The sequence below is a fragment of the Tyto alba genome, unplaced genomic scaffold (genome assembly GCF_018691265.1).
Source record: "Tyto alba isolate M040663 unplaced genomic scaffold, T.alba_DEE_v4.0 Super-Scaffold_40, whole genome shotgun sequence".
Lineage (NCBI taxonomy): Eukaryota > Metazoa > Chordata > Aves > Strigiformes > Tytonidae > Tyto > Tyto alba.
The window spans coordinates 10,500,979-10,521,370 of NW_024881316.1; the positions used below are offsets into that span (position 1 = coordinate 10,500,979).

Genomic DNA, 20,392 nt, shown 5'->3' on the forward strand with positions numbered 1-20,392 from the left:
AATGAAAAACTGGCTGCATGAGTCAAAGGCTATGCCCAGTATTTTCTCCCTACATAGTGGCACTAATTTTAAATTGGCGTAGGTCACAACTACTCTCGACTATCTAGCGCCCTCTGCAATTTGCATGGTCAAGAATATGCACCAGAGAAAATTTCTGCCAGTATCTGTAGTTGCTAAAGATAGAGTAACTAGATCAGGGAAGTCTAGAGTCACCAACAGCTGTCATTCGGCCAGCAGCTTCAGCTTTGACTTCTGCCTTTTCATGTTTCTTCTGAACCAGGAAACCATCTGAACTATGACTGGCATGACTCTTCCCATTCTTCAGGGGAAAAAAAAAAAAAGGTTAAAAATGTGTACCTTTATTTTTACTTCACATAGTGTGGACTACTGCAAGATGTTCCACAAACTCTTCGCTGATGGTCCAGATTGGGCACTTGCTTGCTTGGGCAGTTACAGCAATCTGTTAACTTCTTCCCTCATTCTCTTTCTTCCATTTCTGAAATAACACTAATTGAAAGTCAGCTGGCAAAGCTTCTCATTTTGTCAGAAGGTTGCCTTAGAACTAAGCTTGAAGAAAAGACTGTAATTGCTTTCCTGAGAAGCACCATGCATCTGTGCCATTGCTACAGGGCATTGGTTACACAATGCCATGCTTGTTTTTATTGGTGAGGAGGAGGTGCACTTGTTGAATCCAGATTTACCACGTCTGAATTCACATAAAGGATTTTAAAAGCTGAGACTGTATTAGTCACCAATAAGCACAATAATGATTCCTCTTCCAAGTGAGTCATATCTGTTCCCACTAGTTTCCTTAATTCCATTATAGTTTAATTCTTCAGCCAACTGTCTGTATTGAAAGGGTAGCATTATAAATGAAGCAAACTGCTCTACATTTTGTGAATTGGTGAAAGCAGGGTGTGAGTGCTTTGTACAAAGAACTTTTGTATTTTCATAAGCTTTTGTGATCTCAAACCTTCTCTAGAAGAGATGATTTGTAGCTGAGTTTATGAGACAGCCTACAAAGCATACAAACTCCACTCTGAATTCACTTTAGATAATCCCTGAACGTATAGTATACACTGTTGAAATGTACTTTACATAGAGAAATAATTAATAGTTCAGTGTCACATTTTCTAGCTTAATTCCCTGAGATCTGCAAGAATATACACTGATGCATCAGGCCCAAGTGCAAAACCTGAACCCCTGTGTCACCCACGTGTCCTGCCTCCAAGAGAAGGGGGAAGTTTCAGGAGTAACTCCCTTTTCAGGAGCTCCTGCTGGAGGCTTCTTGGTGTCCGTCCCCCCCAAACTCTGCATGCTGAACTCTGTGATTCCCATTCCGACCTGCTGAGTTCCCCTCTTGGACCTTTCAAGTCAGTTTATCAAGGGTCTTACTGTTAAAAATACAAGGCTCTACCAACTGAAACGTTTGTAATTCTTCTAAACTGAGGGGAGATGCATTACACATTTGTATCAGATAAAGAGAGCCAGATATATCAGATGCAGCTATATATACATATGAAAATACCAAACTAGGATGCTCTAGAACACAGATGATTTAGCCTAATCCCCCTTTGCAGCTAATGGAGAAATTGAGAAACTTTTAGAGCATGCTTTGTCAGATCTACAGCTAACATCTATTCCTGGCAAGATGAACTCTGCTGTAAAAGCTCCTGGTTCTCTCCTTTAGCTATATAGTGAGCTTCTGTTAATCAGCTTAGAAATGTATATCCATCATCTGCAATTGTCCAGCAGAATTCTGCCCATCCATTAACTCTGATTTGACCTTTCTCTCACAGTAGAAATGGCTGCAATTGAGGAATTACACATTTTATCAAACCTTGTGATTGTCATTCATTTTGTAATATTTTTTGCAATGGAGTGGTCTGTATGCTCCTTTGCTCTGAAGCTAGGTGGCTGTATCAGAGTCTCTGTTTTCATCCAGAAGAAAAAAAAAATCCCAGTATATCACAACTGCAGAAAAGCACATAGAAACATGAGCAAAACCATCTTACTGGAAACTAGAAATTAAAAAAAAAATAGTGATTTTTTTTTGTCAAACTAAAGTCTTAATTCAGTGTAAAACATGTGCTGAAGCCACACAATTTTTAATATTTTGAGTTGTCAAAATTGATGATTCTTGCCATCCACATATCACCAATTTGGTGAAGCTGTACAAAATCTTTCTGCAAGGATTCAGTGTGGTATTAAATAACAAAATCTTTGTTGCAGCAGTGTTCAGGGAAACTTTCAGTTTCTATATGCTTCAGCTGAGCATGTTTATTTTTTCACCAAGTTAGATCATATGACAGGATACACAAGCTACATGAAGTGCTGCCAGTATGTAGGATTTGACTGCAATTTTGCTACTATATTTGGTGTTTGGTTTTAAAACCCCTCAAGTTCTAGCACAAAATGGCTTCTGCATGCAAAAGTCTAAACAAAAGGCAGATGCAAACACAAATCCAAAGGCCATTTTTGACCTGAGGCAGGAAGAGGAGGCTTACTGCTTTGGACAGACAACACTGTGCAAGAGCTCTGCAGCGCCCGCTCCGCGTCTGCCCTCAGCAGCTGCTGACACGCGGGCTGGGAATGAATCCCCAGATTCCTACCTGTACACTATCTCACAGGAATCCGTGGTTTCATCTGGCAGCGTTCACCTCCCGCAGCTCTGACTTTCAACTAATAACAGCTTAAAATGAAAGCGGTCTTGTACTGCTCGCTCTGCGCAATTTCACATGGCGATTACTCTAGCACCCAGCCAGGCCACAGCGTAGCTTACTTAAATGGGAAAAATCTGTATGCCCTATCACTGAACTTGTTACTTACAATTTAAGTCTATTCTGCCTATTTTCAGTAGTGCTTAGCTGTCATGAAGTTACAGGGACTGTGTATTTCTTTTTTTAGCTAAAAGCCCAAGTTTCACATTAACTGCAGGTGCTTCCTCCTTGAACTATATAAAATGACATTGTAAGTGCTGCCAGGGTCAAAGGCCAGAGCCCAGAAGGGAGAGCTGAACTCATTAACTCTTAACTTGATCATAACAACATCACTTCTCAATTCATGCTATTATTCACATTATAACACCATTTTAAAATTACCTTTCATCAAAATAGATCCCAGAACTTTTTAGATGGAAATGCAGATTTCCAAATGCAAAAAACTGCCCTCCCACTTAAGGGAAGGGCAGGATTTAGTCACAGATGGTCCCAGAGCCCTGCTGACAGACAGCAAGATGGCTCTGGCAAACAAGGAAAGATGGGACATACCTGCTAAGAATGACCAAAATAGTTTGTAAACATGACACCCAGTGCCGGCAGCTCACCACCTCGAGCGGTCAGATCAGCCATTGTTAGCCAGAAATGCTGAGATGTCATCAAGAGTTGCTGGCCATTAAATGTACCCTGGGGTGCTTTTAGTGTAAGAGGTAACCCCAAGGCCTGACCCCATCCCTTCTCTTCTGCTATATACATTATTTATGCTTTACATTATTCATAGTGCTTTGTCCTGTAAAAAGGAAGCTCACTTTGCCCCTTTGAAAATTCAGTTACTTGTTAAGGTGGAGTAAAGTTCATTTATTTTTTTGCTGTTACTACAACATCACTGTGCAACAGAACAGGAAAGGGAAGAGTAACGCCTTGTTTTGCAATTCTGATGTTAGGAGGTAAAAAAAATATACCTACTCAACTGCTTTTGCTTACAAATGTTTTCCCTTGCTGTTCAATCAAAGAAGGAAAGAGGAAAAGAGAACTAGGACATCAAAACATTATTTTTTTAAAAAAATATGATTAAGAAGAATACAAAAATAGCATAGATGAAATTAAGGACAATTAATGAGCTAGAGACAAGAGTGTCAAGCTTATCCTGTTGAAGACAAGCACATAAAAGCTCAGGCATGGTTCTTATTTACAGCTTGTAGAATTAAAGGAGATTGCTGAGATTATGACCAGTTTCTGTACTTCGTTAGCTATAAATTCTTAAAAGTGCTATGCCAAGTGTACTATGGCTGTAGCCAGGCGGCAGAGAAACCCAAGTTGTAGATGCAAATATTCCTCTGGCATTGCGGCATGGGGAAGGTGATCTCCCCATCACATCAACCTCTTGCTGGTAATTCCTGCCCAGTCTCTCACGACCCTGAAAAACAACAAAGACGCTGCTAAGTCTTACAGCGTGGTTAGATCTTTTGCGTGGGGTGTCGGTGGGTGCGCAGGGCCCAGGGAGCCCCGTTTCTAAGCCCCCCCCCCGCTTTCCAACAGGTCCAACTGTGCTATGAGGCGTTGGGGCACCTCACCCCACCACCTCTGCCGTCCACGGCAAAAAACGAGACGGGGACGTGGAGGCCGGGGGTGGCGTGGACGACGACGGACATGTTGGCTAGTGCAGCCACCACGGCAGCACCACATCCCGCCCCGCCTGCATCGCGGTCCTGCTGCGAGGCCTGCCCCCCCCCCAGCGCTGCCGGGGACCCGCGGCTGCTCCTCCCGCACCGCCACGGCGAAAGGCGGGCCGCTCGCGAACTTTTAACTTGCGTGGCACGGCCCGGCGCTGCCGAGGGGCAGGCCGCGGGGCCGGGCCCGGGGCGGCAGGTGCCTCCCTCTGCGGTCACGGCGCGGCCGCCGCTGCCACGTCAGGGGAGTTTCCCGGGGCGGGCTGGGCCGGGCCCGGCCTTTCTCCTCCTCCTCCGGCCCCCGCTGCCGGAGACGCTGCGGAGGGAGGGAGGGAGGGAGCTGCCATGGAGGCCCGGTACAACCTGAAGAGCCCGGGTAGGCGGCGCGGCAGGCCCGGCGGGCGCCGGCCTCGCCTGCGGGCCGCGGCCGGGCGAGGGAGCGGCAGGGCCGGGGTGGGGGGGCGGGCGCGGCCGCTCCGTGCAGGCTGCCCAGGCCGCTGCCTTTCACGGCGGGCGGGAGGGTGTTGCCCGCCCCGGGGCTGCCGCAGTTCGCGGAGGGCTCGGAGGCCGCTGCCGGTAATCGGCTCCCGGGGCGCGGCGGGACAGGTGTAGCGGCCAGAGGTGGGAGGGAGGGAGGGAGGGAGGGAGGGAGGGGGGCCCTGCGCCGCGGCGGTGCCCGCGGGTGTGGGTGGCGGCGTTCGGGCGGCGGCCGGCTGGGTCGCCTTTGCTTGCCGGTGCGAGGGCGTTGGAAGCTTCCTCTGAGCTGTAATTCCCCTCAAAACACCCTGGTGCGGGGCTGTGTGTGTGTGTGTGGGGGGGGGGGGGGTGCGCCCACGCTGTTCTGCTGGTTCGTGGAAGCATACCTTTGAACTTTTTGTCAGGTGGCTATGCCCTGTTCCCCTGCCTATCCCCTCCTTTCCAAGTAGGTGTGTGTGAGGGGACAGATGGCCAGCAAGAGCTTGGTCTGTGTGGCGTAAGTTTGTTTTACAGAAGTGTCGCTCTACACACTGTATTTACATGCGTGTGTGTGTGTGTTTGCTTATGGGATTCCGTGTTAAAGTTCATGTCTAGACTTTCTTGTGAATCCTTGAAGTGGGAGGGATGCCTCCAGAGATGCGGGAGATGTCTTGAGGGGGAGGTTTTGCTTCCTAGGAAGGGAAACTGAGGACAGGACAGGTCCCTCCCGTGCGGCTGTGCTGGGCTTCACCTCCTGGGAGCCGCTGGCATACTGGGAGGCCTGTCGCTGCTGAAGCAAAACGTTTTCCACAAGTTGTAGGGGCCAGTTGGGTTTGTGTGTCAGTCACTGTCCTGCCCCTGATTTCCCCAAAAATGTTTTGGGGAAGTAGGTACTGTCAGCTTCCTATTATTATGATGAATAGTGGCTTTATTCTTTAATCATACTGTCTTATTACCAGCATGAGAGATGGGGAGAAATTGAATATTATGATGACTTCTACCTTACAAATGTAAATGACAGGCTTATTTACAAAACATGCTTCACATGGATGATTTATGTATTGCTAAATTCTGTCCCTTGCACTCACACCCAAGTTGCATAACTGAAAGAGAAGAAGGATCACAAAGCAAGTGATGTACTTGTTACAGTTTAACACATCAGGAAGGAAGATTTTTGTTTGGTTTTGGTTTTTTTTTTGTTTGCTTGTTTTTGTTTTAGGAAGATGTGCTGGATATGACACATGTGTGAATTTACAAGGCCACACAAACATGCTCACTAGTTATGGTTTGCCACGTCATTGGAAATAGTGGTGGTGTGCTGCATGACGTGCTTCTGGGATCTGGGTGGAGAGGGCAATTATTTGTGGTTTAGTTTAGAAATGTTCTTCCCCTCTGTTGTTACCAGTCCCCCTTGTTTTCAAGAGAAAATTACCTTTACTGGAACTGATTTTCAGCATCTGCGCTGTTCCATAGCAAAATGAACCTCACTTGGCAAAGATGAGTGATTCATATAATGGGTCAATATTGCTTCCCCAAATTAAACATGCTCTATAGCATAGTAACATATTGAATTATTTCTTTCCATATGGATGCTGAAAGTCTAAAAATTATTTAAATCACTTTAACAATCTCTATAGTATGATTTAAAACACTCATTTTAATAGTATGCATGAAATCTTTCATTAAAAAAAGATGGGCAAAACGGTATTGAATAAATAACAAAAAAGACTTAAAATAAATATTATTTCTTCAACAGTTGTTGCCTGTTAAAATGGGTTGACTGTAGTTATATATAGCCATTGCTTTTAGTCTAGCACTTTTCTTGCTAACCAGGTAGGTAAGCATATGCGATTATGTAATATTTTTGTGTAAGTTTTACAAATTCTTATCTTGTTACAGTTACAGGTGCAGTTTGATGATGGTATCTTACACTTGCCATTCAACTGAAGGGTTAAGATGGAAATGTAGGGTGTTCTAATATTAAGGTGGCTTTAATTATTGTAAATGCACTGAAATACATAAAGACAAATCCACCGTGTTTCCTGTTTCAGATGGTTGTGTCATCTGTGGACTGGAGGGGTTATTTTGGTAATTAAGCCCTCTAAGGCTTTAGAACAAGTAGCTGTCCTTGTGCCTGTTGTTCTTGTTGCTCAGACTTGAATAGAGGAAGAACCAAGCTGCTAACCTTTAGGTCCCGGTCAGCTTTAGGGATGTGGAATGTGCTATCGTGAGACAGAGTGAAAAAATAGTTTTGTACCTGCACAAGAGGCTTCTCCTGTTAAAATCTGGTTTCGAACTTAAACAAACTCTGGTTTCAGGTGGTGACTTCTATCTGCTCAATAGTTTTAAAGGGAGCAAATACTGCTTACAGTTTTAATATAAGTTATTGTAACAATTATAGTAGGCTTTTTGTTAAAAGAAACCTGTGCTTTTATTGATCTTTCTTTTAAGACAAATGCTGCTGTAGAGCTATGACAGGAGCTGAAGTTCTTCTATGGTTGTACATGGCTACATGGATCTCTCTTCTGTGAGTAGGTGTGCTAGACCAGGTTGATGAACAAGGATCAGTTAGACTCTAATGCCTTTCTTTTCGTGTGCTTTCAAATAGACCACATAAAGAGCTGCTACACAGCTTTGTCCTGCTGCTAATTGCTGCTAGTCAATATATTCATCTTCTTCCTTATCCCAGTTTCTCCAGCTATTGTTAGTTCATCCCAGTGTACCTAAAAGATGGTAACTCTCCACAACACAAAACAAGTTGTTCCCTTGCACGCTGTGTCTCTGCTGATGAGCAGCCACGCAGCTGGTGCTCTGGCAGGTCTTGCTTTACCATGGGTACACGTCGTGGCCACCGCAGGTCTGGCCTTGGTGAGGGTGGTGTGCTAAGCTACTGCTGGCTCCTGTCAGTTACCCTCTGTAAGGGCAAGGAGATACAGGGACATTCACCTGAAACTGTCTCCTCACACCACCTATGAACATTTCTTCTTTTTTTTTTTTTTTCTCCCCCAAAAGACCATTAGTTTTGGAAGGAAAGAAATTTCACACTCCACACTTCAGGTTTCTTTGTATTGCTTCAATAAGGCAAAGCCTTTTAAGCTGTTGCTTCATATTTTTATGTCTATTTTTGGTACTTGTAAAAGGGCAAGCTATTTTCTATCTTAGGATTTCAAAATGGATTAGTCAATGTATATCAGCCTGCTACCATATGGTTGATAAACCTCTCCCATCAATATTAAAGCTCAGCTGACTAAAGCACAGACTTCATCCTCTTCATGCTTCAAGAACATCCCTATTTTCTGAAATTTGTAAGACAGCTACTTGGAATAATCTCTTTACTTTTTTTTCCAAGAGCTGTGACCCTTAGCCTGCTGCAAGCTCAGACACCAAATCTTGTAGTCACTGTTTCTGTAGTGACAAACTCCCTCTATGTAGGATGTTACCAGTCTTCTGAGCGGGTATTAGCACAGACACACTTGAAGAATTATGAACAGCTACTTACAGTGACTCACATGGATCCCACAAACAACAGTGCTTTTTAACTTTGTTTTGGGCAGGGGTTTTTGTTTGTTTTCAGCAGACCTCCTCATCTAGAATTTGATTAATGAGGGCACTGGAGGACTGGGGAGAGCATGTGGAGGGAGACATGGTGTACATGTCTTGCATTTGCTGCCCAGGGATGGTGCTTTTGAATCTTGGACACACAGGGAACATAATGTGCCGAGATTATCATCCTCTTAGCTGTCATTTTCAGTACATTTACTGTTTTTTTGACAAACTGTACTTCTTTCTCCATTCCATGTTTTTTAAAAGAGTGTTCCTTGTCAATAAGCCTGTATCAGTTCTTTGTTAGTAAAAAAACAATTAATAGAACCTAGCCAGTAGGCACTGTGGTGCTTAGTACCTTCCGTGTATGAAAGAAAGGTAGAGTTTTTTAAAAATAAGAAGTTGAACGGATGTCAAAAATTTATTTAAACTGAAGACAGTGTTTGATCTTAGTGTGTTCAACAAGCACCTTATGTTTGTTAAATTTTATCTCCCTTTGTGTTGACTGCACAGTTGTTTTGGTTTGTAACTACAGAAAGAATACTGTACTTCCTGCTGCTCTGAGGGAAGTGAGGACTAGAGGTCTTTAATTTCTGAGGGTGAGAGAAAAGAGAGGACAGACTAATTAAAAGTATGCTTTTTTTTTCACCATTGTCAGTGCTTTATATGAGTATGGGAGGAGGCTTGTGGGTCTTAGGAAAGGATGTATCTGACACCCTGAAGGTGGAAAGCAGCTGGCCTGGCTCTGAGCAAATGGTGTTTCTGTTTGTTTTGTAGCAGAAGCCAAAGGAACTGTCAGATGAAATTTTAAAAGTGATTTTGGAACCTGTGGCTGCCCCAGAGAGTTGTTATAGTTCTGCAATTGAGCATTTTTGTTTTGTAAGAACAATTGTTTTGTCTCAGTACGTGAGATCAGCATAAAATGGGAACTTGACTAATGGAGAACATGACAGAAGCAGTCAATGGTGAGCGACTTCATTGTCTCCATTTGCTTTTATTTAGACAGAGAAGTGTTATTTCTCTAGTATGGAGAAATAGTGTTCTGCCAGTCATGATGTTTATAATAATGTTGAAACTATAGTAGATTTCAGTAGAGGTGACTTTAAAATGGTGATGCTCTTCACCTGAGACTGAAGTTTTAACTCTTCCTCATTTTGCCTATTCCTTTAGGACTGGAGGATATAGGTTTGATGAGGTGGTTGCTGGTGGTATGGGAAGGATTGTTAGTGTTATGGGTTGCTTCCACTGCTGGCTTGTTCCAGAAGACTGAAGAATCTGGAATTTTTGCATGGTCTATTGCAAGTGTGCCTGTTTCTACATACTTCTGTTGCTGAGTTCTCAGAGCAAAGATTTGTGTAGTTCACTGTCCCATCATGGACAGAAGCAGTAGGGAATGATTTGGAAGGGAGCTTTAAAGAAACAGAGTATGTAGTATGTTCTCTTCATCAGTGGTTTAAGGACTTGCCCAACTGCAAGTTTCATCTGCCTTCCAGGGATTTTATTTTGGATGGATGTGACTGGGACATGTGTTGGTTTTTTTTTTTATGAAGAAAGACCAGTTATCTCAGTTCTGATGAAGCTTTAAATGTGGCCTTGATTCAAAATTAAGTTACTATAAACTGAAATAAAATTTTTTATGAAAATAGAGTCACATTTTTGTGAAATTACATACAGAATTACTATGGGAACTTGAGAATCTGAAGGCAGATGTGAATTCAGGTTAAGAAAGGTGGGGGCAAAATGAATAAGCACAAAGAATGCAGAGGTAGAGAAGAGGATTAGTAATATGGAGCTCATGTGAAAGTGTGGTAATGTGGTTTTATTTCTAGAGTAGATACCATTTGACATTCTGTTCTGCATAAGGATTGTAATTTATATTTCAGAGTACTATTGTCTCAAGCCCCCCTTTTCCCCCTGTTATTGTTTTTAATTCGCTAATGATCACATATCAGTCACAGGTTCTAAACTGTCTGGGAATATCACATTCACAATGGAGTAGGTGGCACACAGTTACTTAGTGACACTTAGTGCAGGTTACTGTGAACCTGTTAGAGTCTCTGCATGTTTAGATTCAATAAACCATTTTTTAGAGAACGTAGCACTAAAAAAAAAATACCGTATCAAAGAGCTGTAGTAAATGTATTTTGTAACTCTCCAGTTTGCTATGACTCTGCTTTAAATATGTTTTCTTGCATGCTTTAGTGACCGTATCACTTAAAGTGATTTTTTTTGACTTAAAACATCAAAGCTCATTGAATGTTGTTGTATTATGAGAAATCCTGTGTACTTTACACATAAATTTAATCCTGACCTTTTTTTATTCTGTGATCCAGTCTTTGTGCAGTTGAACTACTGACTGATGGTGATTCACTGTTATTTTTTCCCTTATGTGAAATTTAAACTTACCTTTAGTAAAAGTGATTTTCTTTTGAATGTGAATACAGGCAGTTTGGGTGAGTGGGTTCCCGGGTGCTTTGAGCTGCTGTGGGGACTGGTGGTGGCGGTTCAGGAGGTAACACTGTGTACTGTGAGCTCTGAAGTCGCTTGGTGGTTATACCAGCCATGGGTCGGGTATTGAGCGGAGGGGGGAAAAAACAAAGCCAACTGGATTTAAAAAGACTTACCCAAAATGTCATCCATGACATATGCATCATCTGATTGAAGGACCTTGATGCTTGTTTCAAACTGATAGTGTGGCTTCAATTTTTTTATTTTTCTAATATTATTGTCTAATATTTTTCCTAATTGTAGGTAATGGCATCATTAGTAGACAAACACATAACACGGGTGACTTTTATTTTACTAAGAGCATAAGTAGGCTGAGTAGTAGAGTTATAATACCCTTCATCCCAGAGACACTTTGTAAGAGTTTTACTAATTAATTGGAAAACCTGGATTTGATAAATAAATTACATCCTTACTTATGCTGTCTTGGTCAGCAGAGCCATGGGAAAAAAATGACTACTTTTTCTGTATTTCTCCTGAGTAGACCTCCAAATCTTATTTAAAATGAAGAAAAAAATAGCAATAGCATCCATTAAAAAAAAAAAAAAAAAAAACAGCATTTGCTGAAGCAGTAAAAGCTGTCACATTGTTTTACTCCTTTTTTTCCAGATCAGGTAAGTCAGCTTGATATCTGGCTTTATGCTTGCCAGTGTTGCAACCTAGACTGGGAGCCCAGGGAGTCATGAAGGTTCTGTGATCCCCTCAGGTTAAATTAAGGTGAAATGACACCAGATGACCAGTTAAAATATTTTACTTGCGGTAGAAACAGTTTAAACTTGGAAAAGGATAGTAGGCAGTGTGGTCTCTTACTGATAAATCTATAAGAAAGAATAGAAAGGAAAGGAAAGAAAAGGGAAGGAGAGGAAGAAAATTTGGATCACCACCCCAGGTTTCAGTGTTGTCTCAGTTTTGGTAAACTTGAGTGGTGGATGCACACCCAGCAAAGTTTTCTGTCGCCTTTTAAGTTCATCTTATCAGCTGATTTGCATGGTAGACAAAGAGGCAGGTACTCCACAAACTCATTTCCATGAGAGACAAGGAAAAGGTGGAGCATGGGTTCTGCACATGCGTTGAAGGGAGATGGGGGGCACCAACCCCCTCGTCCAGTTGAGTTGGTGGTCATGTCCCTCCCCTTTTATTTTTTCCTCAGTTTTTGCTTCTTAGGTAACTGTCCAGCCTTTAACTTATCAGTCTTTTTAGCCCTTCTTCAAGGGTATAGTCATAAATCACAGTGTAGGCTTTAACCCAACATCTGGTTTCACTCAGTCTGTGTCTCACCCCCTTTGGGGCTTATCTAAGGAATTTGACAATACAGCCACAAGAGAGTGAAGCCACGGACCTTTCGATACACTCTGTGCTTCCCTGGGCAGCATTCCTTAGACTAATCACAAAGGCCACAGCTCATTCTTGAGGCTTTCTGTGTTGATGAATGTTTGAGGCATTAATTCCTAGAGTTCCATATGACCATCTGTTTTGGGTTCCTTTATTTGTTTATTATGTACTTTCTTTTTCAAACAGAAGAACTGAAAATTGATAAAATGAAATGGTTGCTATCCATTTGAGGAGGATACTGTCATGCAGAACCCACATCACTTAAATATGAATTTGTTTCACTGGTGATCCTGCAGCCACCTTTGTGTGCATAAAATGCTGTCTCTTCATGTGACAAAGTAATAGGGGCTGAGCCTTGCTGAACTGAGACCTCATTCTCCCTGTGCTTCCTACACTGGGTTTGATTTTACAGCATCACCCACCTCACCTCTACCACTCCCCTCGCCTGGGTCTGTTTGTCCTGTTGAGCTCTTGTACCTGAGTACCACTGCCTTTTGTAGACAAGTTATGGCAGATCTTCAGGAAGCTTATAATGGTATCTGGGGTTTTGGGTTTTGAGCATTGGAGGGAGTTGGAAGTTGTATCAGATTTTCTGAACTTCCAATAAGCAAAAGGTATGCAACTTCGATATGCTGAAATAAATCCTCTTGCAATGTGTGTTACATTTACGTTAATAGGACCTTAATCAGCTCATTTGATTGTCACATGTGCTTTTCACTGGTAATGTAATAATGGACTAAAATCCTTCCTTATTAAATACAGAAGACTGCTGTTGTGGTTTAACCCCAGCTGGCAACTATGCCCTACACAGCCACTTGCTCACTGCCCCTGAGTGGGATGGGGGAGAGAATCGGAAGAGTAAAAGCGAGAAAACTCCTCGTGGGTTGAGATAAAGACAGTTTAATAGGTAAAGCAAAAGACACGCACACAAGCAGAGCTAAACAGGGAATTCATTCACTGCTTCCCACCGGCAGGCAGGTGCTCAGCCATCCCCAGGGCAGCCGGGCTCTGTCACGCGTAAGGGTGACTTGGGAAGACAAACACCAACACTCTGAATGTGTCCCCCCCCCTTCCTCCTTCTTCCCTCAGCTTTATGTGCTGAGCATGACACCATATGGGATGGGATATCCCCCCGGTCAGTTGGGGTCAGCTGTCCTGGCTGTGCCCCCTCCCAGCAGTTTGTGCACCCCCAGCCCACTCACTGGTGGGGTGGGGTGAGAAGCAGGAAAGGCTTTGGCCCTGTGTAAGCCCTGCTCAGCAATAACTAAAACATCCTTGTGTTACTGACACTGTTTCCAGCACAAATCCAAAACATAGCCCTGTACTAGCTACTGTGAAGAAAATTAACTCCATTCCAGCCAAAACCAGCACATTTTCCACCCCTTATTCTGTACCATTTACAGCATGCTCAGGTCCCACACTATCCAATAGAACCTCATTAACCACTCCCCCCTTCTCATCCTTTGATATATTGCACAGATATCATTCCCTTAGACTATGGACCACCCCTGTAAAATGTCTTTAAAATGTCCGTTGAGTTAATTTAATCCATGACTTTGAGCTCCATCAGTTACGGTGGTTAGGCAGGACAGGAGAGGTGGTGGGTTGTGTGGAGTTATTGGCCACAAAAACCAGCTCAGGTCAGGTCACTGCTGCACTTACATTGCTTTTTTTAAGACTTTTCCTCCACTGGTTCAGGCTGTTCTTGCTATAGTAATTCCTATAACATGCGATTCAAATCATGGGCTACGACAATTTAAATGTATTTCCACTGCAATCTCCACCCTGGTCCCTTTGGACCAGACTATTTGGTTTATCATTGCAGTGAGCTCCTCCCCTTGCCCTGCTCCAGCTTGGATTTACACACCCCCTGCAGTCCCTTAGGGGTGTCCCTGCTCTGCTGTGGGTTTATCCACGGCCACGTTCTTTGAGGCGCTCTATTATGACCTCGTGCACAGTCACTGATGCTTCAAGGTGTCTGTGCTGCAGCATGGATTTATCTACACCCACAGATGCTTCGAGGTGTACCTTCTGCAGCGTGGACTTACCCTTGGGCCACAGTCCCTTCAGAGGTGTACCTGTTGCAGCACAGACATAGCCACGGCCACAGACGCCTCAAGATGTACCTGCTCTGGTGTGGATTTATCCACAGCCACAGATGCTTCAGAGTGTCCTGCTCCCTTGTGGACTCATCCACAGGTCACAGCTCAAGCAGTGCTCAGCAGTAACAAAAACATCCCTTTATTATCAGCACTGTTTTCAGCACAAATCCAAAACATAGCCCCGTACTAGCTATTTGTGAAGAAAATTAACTTTATTTGAGCCAAAACCAGCACAACTACTAACAAAACAAAGCTCTGTAAGGCTAAATATAATTGCTGTATTTTAAGACTATTTTTATTTTCACAATAGCATATTTTTTAAAAATGAGGCAAAATATTTTACTAAGAGAACACCACTGATGTTCAAATTCTCTTGTGTCTTTAAGCAGTAATACTGACATTTATAAAGACTGATCACTTGCATTTTTTGTGTACATAAGGGTTTCCTGGACCAAAAGGCGCAGACTAGTCTAGTCAGGTGTGGTAGCAGGAGTAGTTGAATGTGACTTCAAGATATATCCAACAGAAGTAGTTGTGTTGAACAGAAATTTCAGGATAACTTAAGGTAAAGGTTAATAAGAAGTAGGATTTGACCAAGACATGTTTTTTGACAGAAATCTACACATGCATACATTACATAAATGTTGCTCATTAATTGTATTATTCCACCGCTGCTCAATCCTAAAGCAAACTGGTGGCTTTAAATTTGATTCTCAGATTTTTAACATCCACATTTTGCTTTTCAGTAAAATTCTGTAAGTTCAGTGTAATACAAGAGGCATGTTATCAGGCAGATCCTCTGGCCCATAGCACCTGCTCTTTCCCTTTCTCCCCAGAGCCGTGGAGAGCTCCTGCAACTCCTGCCAGGGCAGGAACTCTCCTTCACTCTCTGGAGTTACCCAGAAACTTAATTTCCTCAGTGTTTAATTTCAATGAACATTCTGATAAATTGTTGCCGCATAGACCTGTGAAAGCATGGTTATTTATCATGCTGATAGTAATGCCACATTAAAAAATACTTTGATAATGGTGTCTCTAAAACCTGTCTTCAACAAATTGAATGTCTTGATTTAATTTTTTTTTTTTCTGGCTGAATTAGTGATACTTTTTGACTTTATCGACAGTTTGCAGTTCTTTATTTTGAATGGGCCTAAACTGTTCTCATTTTTCAGGTTTGCCATTGCCAAACATTTGCTCAGATGACTCAGTGTGATTTTTAAGTGGGTTGAAAAACCATATTTTGCATCAAAACTCTTTTTAATGAAGTTTGGATAAGAATGTCATGTACTTGTTGCAGGCGGACTTTGTGAATTACATTTGTTTTTTCAAATTCAGTTTTCACTGGCCAAAGGAGGGACTTGTGTTCATGCATACTGCAGCTATGCTGACAGAAGAAACAATTCGGCACTTTCTTCACCGGGTCACACATTCTCAGAATGAACCTTTATCAGTCCAGGCTTGGCAGCCTGTCAGTTGACATTTTTCAGCAGTGTGGAAGCAGAACCACAGAATGGTTTGGGTTATGAGGGACCTTCAAAGATCATCTAGTTCCAACCCCCCTGCCAGGGACAGGGACACCTTCCACTAGATCAAGTTGCTCCCAGCCCCGTCCAGCCTGGCCTTGAACCCTTCCAGGGAGGGGGCAGCCACAGCTGCTCTGGGCAACCTCTTCCAGTGTCTCACCACCCTCATCATAAAGGATTTTTTCCTTATGTCCAATCTAAACCTACCCTCCTTCAGTTTAAAATCATTGCCCCTTGTCCTGTCAATACAGGCTGTGGTCTCTTTCTGTCTTTCCTGTAAGCCTCTTGTAAGTATTGAAAGGCCACAGTAAGGTCTCCCCGGAGCCTTCTCTTCTCCAGGCTGAACAACCCCAATTCTCTCAGCCTTTCTTTGTATACATGTGCTTCTTTTTCTTAAGATATCCCAGGTTGCTTAATACTGAAAACTTCTTGTACAAAAATTATCTCTGTGGAATACAAAAGCTAAATTACATATTTTGCTCTATTTCATGCTTCAAGAGTGGAATAATATTTCATATTATTTCAGCATATTTTATGCTGGCTTCTTAAAGTATCTGTAGTCTGTCTTGATAATAGAGTAATGCTATGAAAAAATACATAAAGTGTCACTGTTAATTAAATACAAAAATATGTTAAAAAAGCATGCTGTAAAGTGCTTCAATTTTAAATTCTACTTAACAGGAGCTTACCTGCTTGTTGTCCCCACCTGGCTGCTCTCTCTGTTACTTCTCAGTGCAAACCCTTGGTTTCTCTGTTTCTGCCTGCCAGCTGCTGGCACTCAGCACCCAGAGGACAGCCTTGAAGCTGAAGAGGTAAAAAGGCTGTTTCTTCTGGGACAAATCCAAAGTGCCGATGTGCACTGCCAAAGATCCTGCACCCAGTTGTAGCCTGGGTACAAATCTTTCTCTGGGTGTCAGCAGACTTTTGTAGTATGGTCTTGAAATACTTGTTTTTCTCTAATACCCTCAGTTAACACAGGTAACTGCACATGGTGCTGATATAGGGGGACGGTATTTCTTTTCTGTCTTGGTCCCTTATCTGGGAAATCTCAGTAACAGAGTTGTCTGCCTTGTCCATGACTGTTCTATCTTTGTTAGGCTTCATTATGTATGTTCTTAGTTTTCTCATGGTTACCCTTTTGCTTCGTGGGGTGTTTGCTCCTGAATTAACTCATCCTAGTGCTTGCCACGCTTCTTGTGAAGGCAAGTGTCCAGGCTTGTTGGCTGTGAAGAAATGCTGGGTCTGAAGCCTTTTCTGGACCAGGCTGGTTTTCTTATTATTCCTTGCTAATGAACTGGTAAACCTTAATGCAGATGAAAGAGACAAACTGTTTTTCAGTGGGGCCTGGATGCTGCTGCCTGTGACATGACCTTGTGGGCTTTGCAGGGTGTTTAATTGACACCTCCCCCAGGCAGCCACAGAATTGTGAAAACTGGCAGCAGAAAATTTCTGCATAGTCTGTTTGCTTTTTGGGTTCTAAGAAGTGAAATTCTCAGACTTTGAGCTGTTGTTTATAGCTGTCAGGAAGTGTGAAGGAGGAAAAGAACTTCTCACAGTAGACTGAAATAAAAATTCCTCTGCGGGAAGGTTAGAGTGGCTTCCCTCACAGCGTCATGGAAGTGAGTAAAGCCCTGGAGTCTGAGCATGCCATACAGCCTACAGTCTGCTAGTGGTGCCTGGCTTTGTACATCGAGGAACTATGGTTGACTTTCACCATATCTTTATGCTTACACTGTAAGGGAATTTGGGCAGTGTTTCTCCTTTGTAGTTAGATAATTACATGAGTGGGAGGGACATCCATAGCTTGAACTGAATATGGAGGATGGACTAATGGATCCTGTTCCCTTGTAGTTGCCTAAAGAGGTAACTGGTATTTGCACTTTTTCCAGAAAGTAGGAATAAGAACCTAACCTTATTCATGAAGCGACATCCTCGAATTTCTTGTCTGTAGTTCTTATGTTCGGTCTGCTCGTCAGTGAGCTGAGTTCTTTATTAGACATTAGTGCATGATTCACATGAGGGCACCTGGCAAGCCAAGTGTTGTAACAGAGCTTAATAAAGGGGAAGGAAAAGGGAGATAAAGAAAATACAGATAATGCTGGTGGTTCTGGAGTAGAAGATTGGAGAGGGTAACTAATGACTGTCTTGAATGTAGGAGAGAAGAATACCTGTGTGCCCATACTCAGTAGTAGGTTCAAATTATAAAGACTCTCAGCAAATTTTTCTGGCTGGGCGTAAGCATTTTTGAATCTAGTATAAATCTTCATCTGCTCGTACTACTGATGTGTTGGTTTCTCTCAAATCTTATTGTGACCTCTTTTGGAATAAATAAGAGACTAGTCATGTAATAGTCATGGGAGGTGTCAGGATAAAGCTTTTTGGCCGTTGTTTAAAGATGCACATGATGTCCTTTATGATGAAATATTGAGGTTATTAGTCTTGCACATCTTATATTTAAAGGCTGAAACTCCACTGATGACACCTGTGTTTTTCCTCATGTCTTTGGTGCAATTAAAAATGTAAAACTATTTTAGTCCCAGTGTTCAGTGTTGAGAAATTCTATGACCACACAACAGATTTTTCATAAATTTGTGCTTCTACAAGTCATTTAAGATTTATTCAGTGCAAGTAATTTTTATTGTGTCTTGGATTATTAACTCCAGTGAAGAAGCTGGGATGTGCTGAAAAAGATTAGTTAGCTGAAAGGATCTCTTCAAGAAATGTTAATGTATTTTTGTATGCAATGGGTATTAATTTTTTTCCTTTATTTTCATGTCTTACACTTTCTCTTTTCAGCTGTCAAACGTCTGATGAAAGAGGCTGCAGAACTGAAGGATCCTACAGATCATTATCATGCACAGCCTTTGGAGGTTTGTTTCTCTGTATGCTTGCAAAAGCTTGTAGTTAGGCCGTGTTATTAATATATACTCTTTAAGTTCTCTGTATGCATATGTATTTAAAATGTGCATGTTTAGAATACTAGCAGACCTTTTAAAATGGATTCAGTTCTTTTTTTCCTATGATGGAAATCAACAGCAGAATTTCACTTTAATGGTATTGTAGTTCCAGTTTGCTAATGAAAGTACATAATACCGGTTTCACATTGCACCCGAGTAGTTTTATTGCACAGGTATAACATGTTTATTCCCCCTCCTCCTTCCTTAGACTGCATAAATGCATTATGTTTAAGCTGACCTTTTTACACCCAAACCTGACATCTGGCTCAGCTGCTGAGTTGCTCAACAATTTAAGCCTAGGTGATCTATGAGGATTCACTATTTGCATACAAAAAACCCCTGTGAAAAACATAAATGGGTGCAATTCTGGATGCATTGTAAGAGATATTGCTTAGATTTCACTTAAATAGTAGCTTCTTGAAGTCTTCTGAACACCCAGTTAAGTTTTTGGGCTGAGAGGACAGCAAAGTTTTCATGGTTACAAGCTTAAGTAGAAACTCTTGATTTCACTGGAATAATAAAAAAAGCAGTGTTCTGTGGGTTTGATTTAGCTGTTCACAGAAATTCATAGCACATTTAACATGCTTAGAGAAAATAGCATGTTCCTATATGCTATAAAATGTACCTTATTATCCACTGAGTTTTGTCTGTATCTTGTATTTCCCGTTCCTGTGGTGAAATGTAAGCTTTAATTCATGCTATTACTTGTAACTTACATGAAGGTCTCATTTCTGGGTTAGAGCAGTGACTCTGTGAGAAGAGAACAGTGGCAGATGAAAGGAAATGCTGGAAATGTTGACATATCTCCCATCCTTGAAAAAATTATAACTAGGTGGATGGTCACAGCCCTGTGATAACAGTGTTTATTAGCTGAGAGATCGTGTTCACTGACAGCAAGCCTTGTTTGGTTTCCTGTCCTAACAGTAGGAGTTGTTCTGCTTGTAAATTTTCAGGAAGTTGTGGATATTGTGAGATCTGATGCACAAAGCCAAACACAGAACTCCAAAGAAATAATGCTTAAAGAGAAGTTATTTATATGTCCAATGAAAATAATATTCCAGATTTCGAAGTGTACCGGTTGTGCAGTAAGGCACAGTAGCTGTTTCAAAACTGTTTATGGAGAAGCAAAAGAGGATGGGAATTCTCTGGTATGTGAGTCAAGTCCCTGTGACGTGGGCATGGAAGGGGCTTTGGGGAGGCTGTCACTAATATTCTTTCTTGGGGTGGGTTTCCACTTGGTTCTCCAGAAATTACTACTCACTAGGTCAAAGACCCAGTTGACTTAGTAGACTTAGTTGAAGCAGTTTTCCACCTGTCAGATAATAAAACTCTTGTCATAATTGATACAACTAAAATGAAGAGCTTGAATAATGAATTTGAGGGTTACAACAAAGCTTTTGTGTAAGAAAATTACCAGAAAGCTACAATATTGTATCCTTTTAATCAGAATCTTGATACTGTATTGGTTGCCTTACCTTCTGTTTCATTTTGACTTATTAAAACTTCTGCTGTGCGCTATTTCCTTAGCCTGTCCTTGCTCAAGAAAATGGTGTCTAGTTGTTTACTTTATATACCCTTCTTTTTTTT

At 42.1% G+C, this 20,392-nt stretch overlaps 1 protein-coding gene across 4 annotated transcripts in view; it reads left to right on the plus strand.

Annotated features, from left to right (window-relative positions):
* UBE2J1 (ubiquitin conjugating enzyme E2 J1) overlaps nt 1–20,392 on the plus strand; it is a 44,403-nt gene that overhangs the window by 6,873 nt on the left and 17,138 nt on the right. The window contains exons 1-3 of one of the 4 annotated variants that reach the window (XM_042803580.1): nt 3,576–4,763; nt 18,645–18,718; nt 19,867–19,953. In XM_042803580.1, the coding sequence (XP_042659514.1) occupies nt 4,733–4,763; nt 18,645–18,718; nt 19,867–19,953 (192 nt within the window). In that variant the 5' untranslated portion in view covers nt 3,576–4,732. Of the gene's footprint in view, nt 1–3,575; nt 4,764–4,913; nt 4,964–18,644; nt 18,719–19,866; nt 19,954–20,392 lie in introns of those variants that run through there. The other 3 variants (XM_032989933.2, XM_042803581.1, XM_042803582.1) reach the window with 3 other exon arrangements.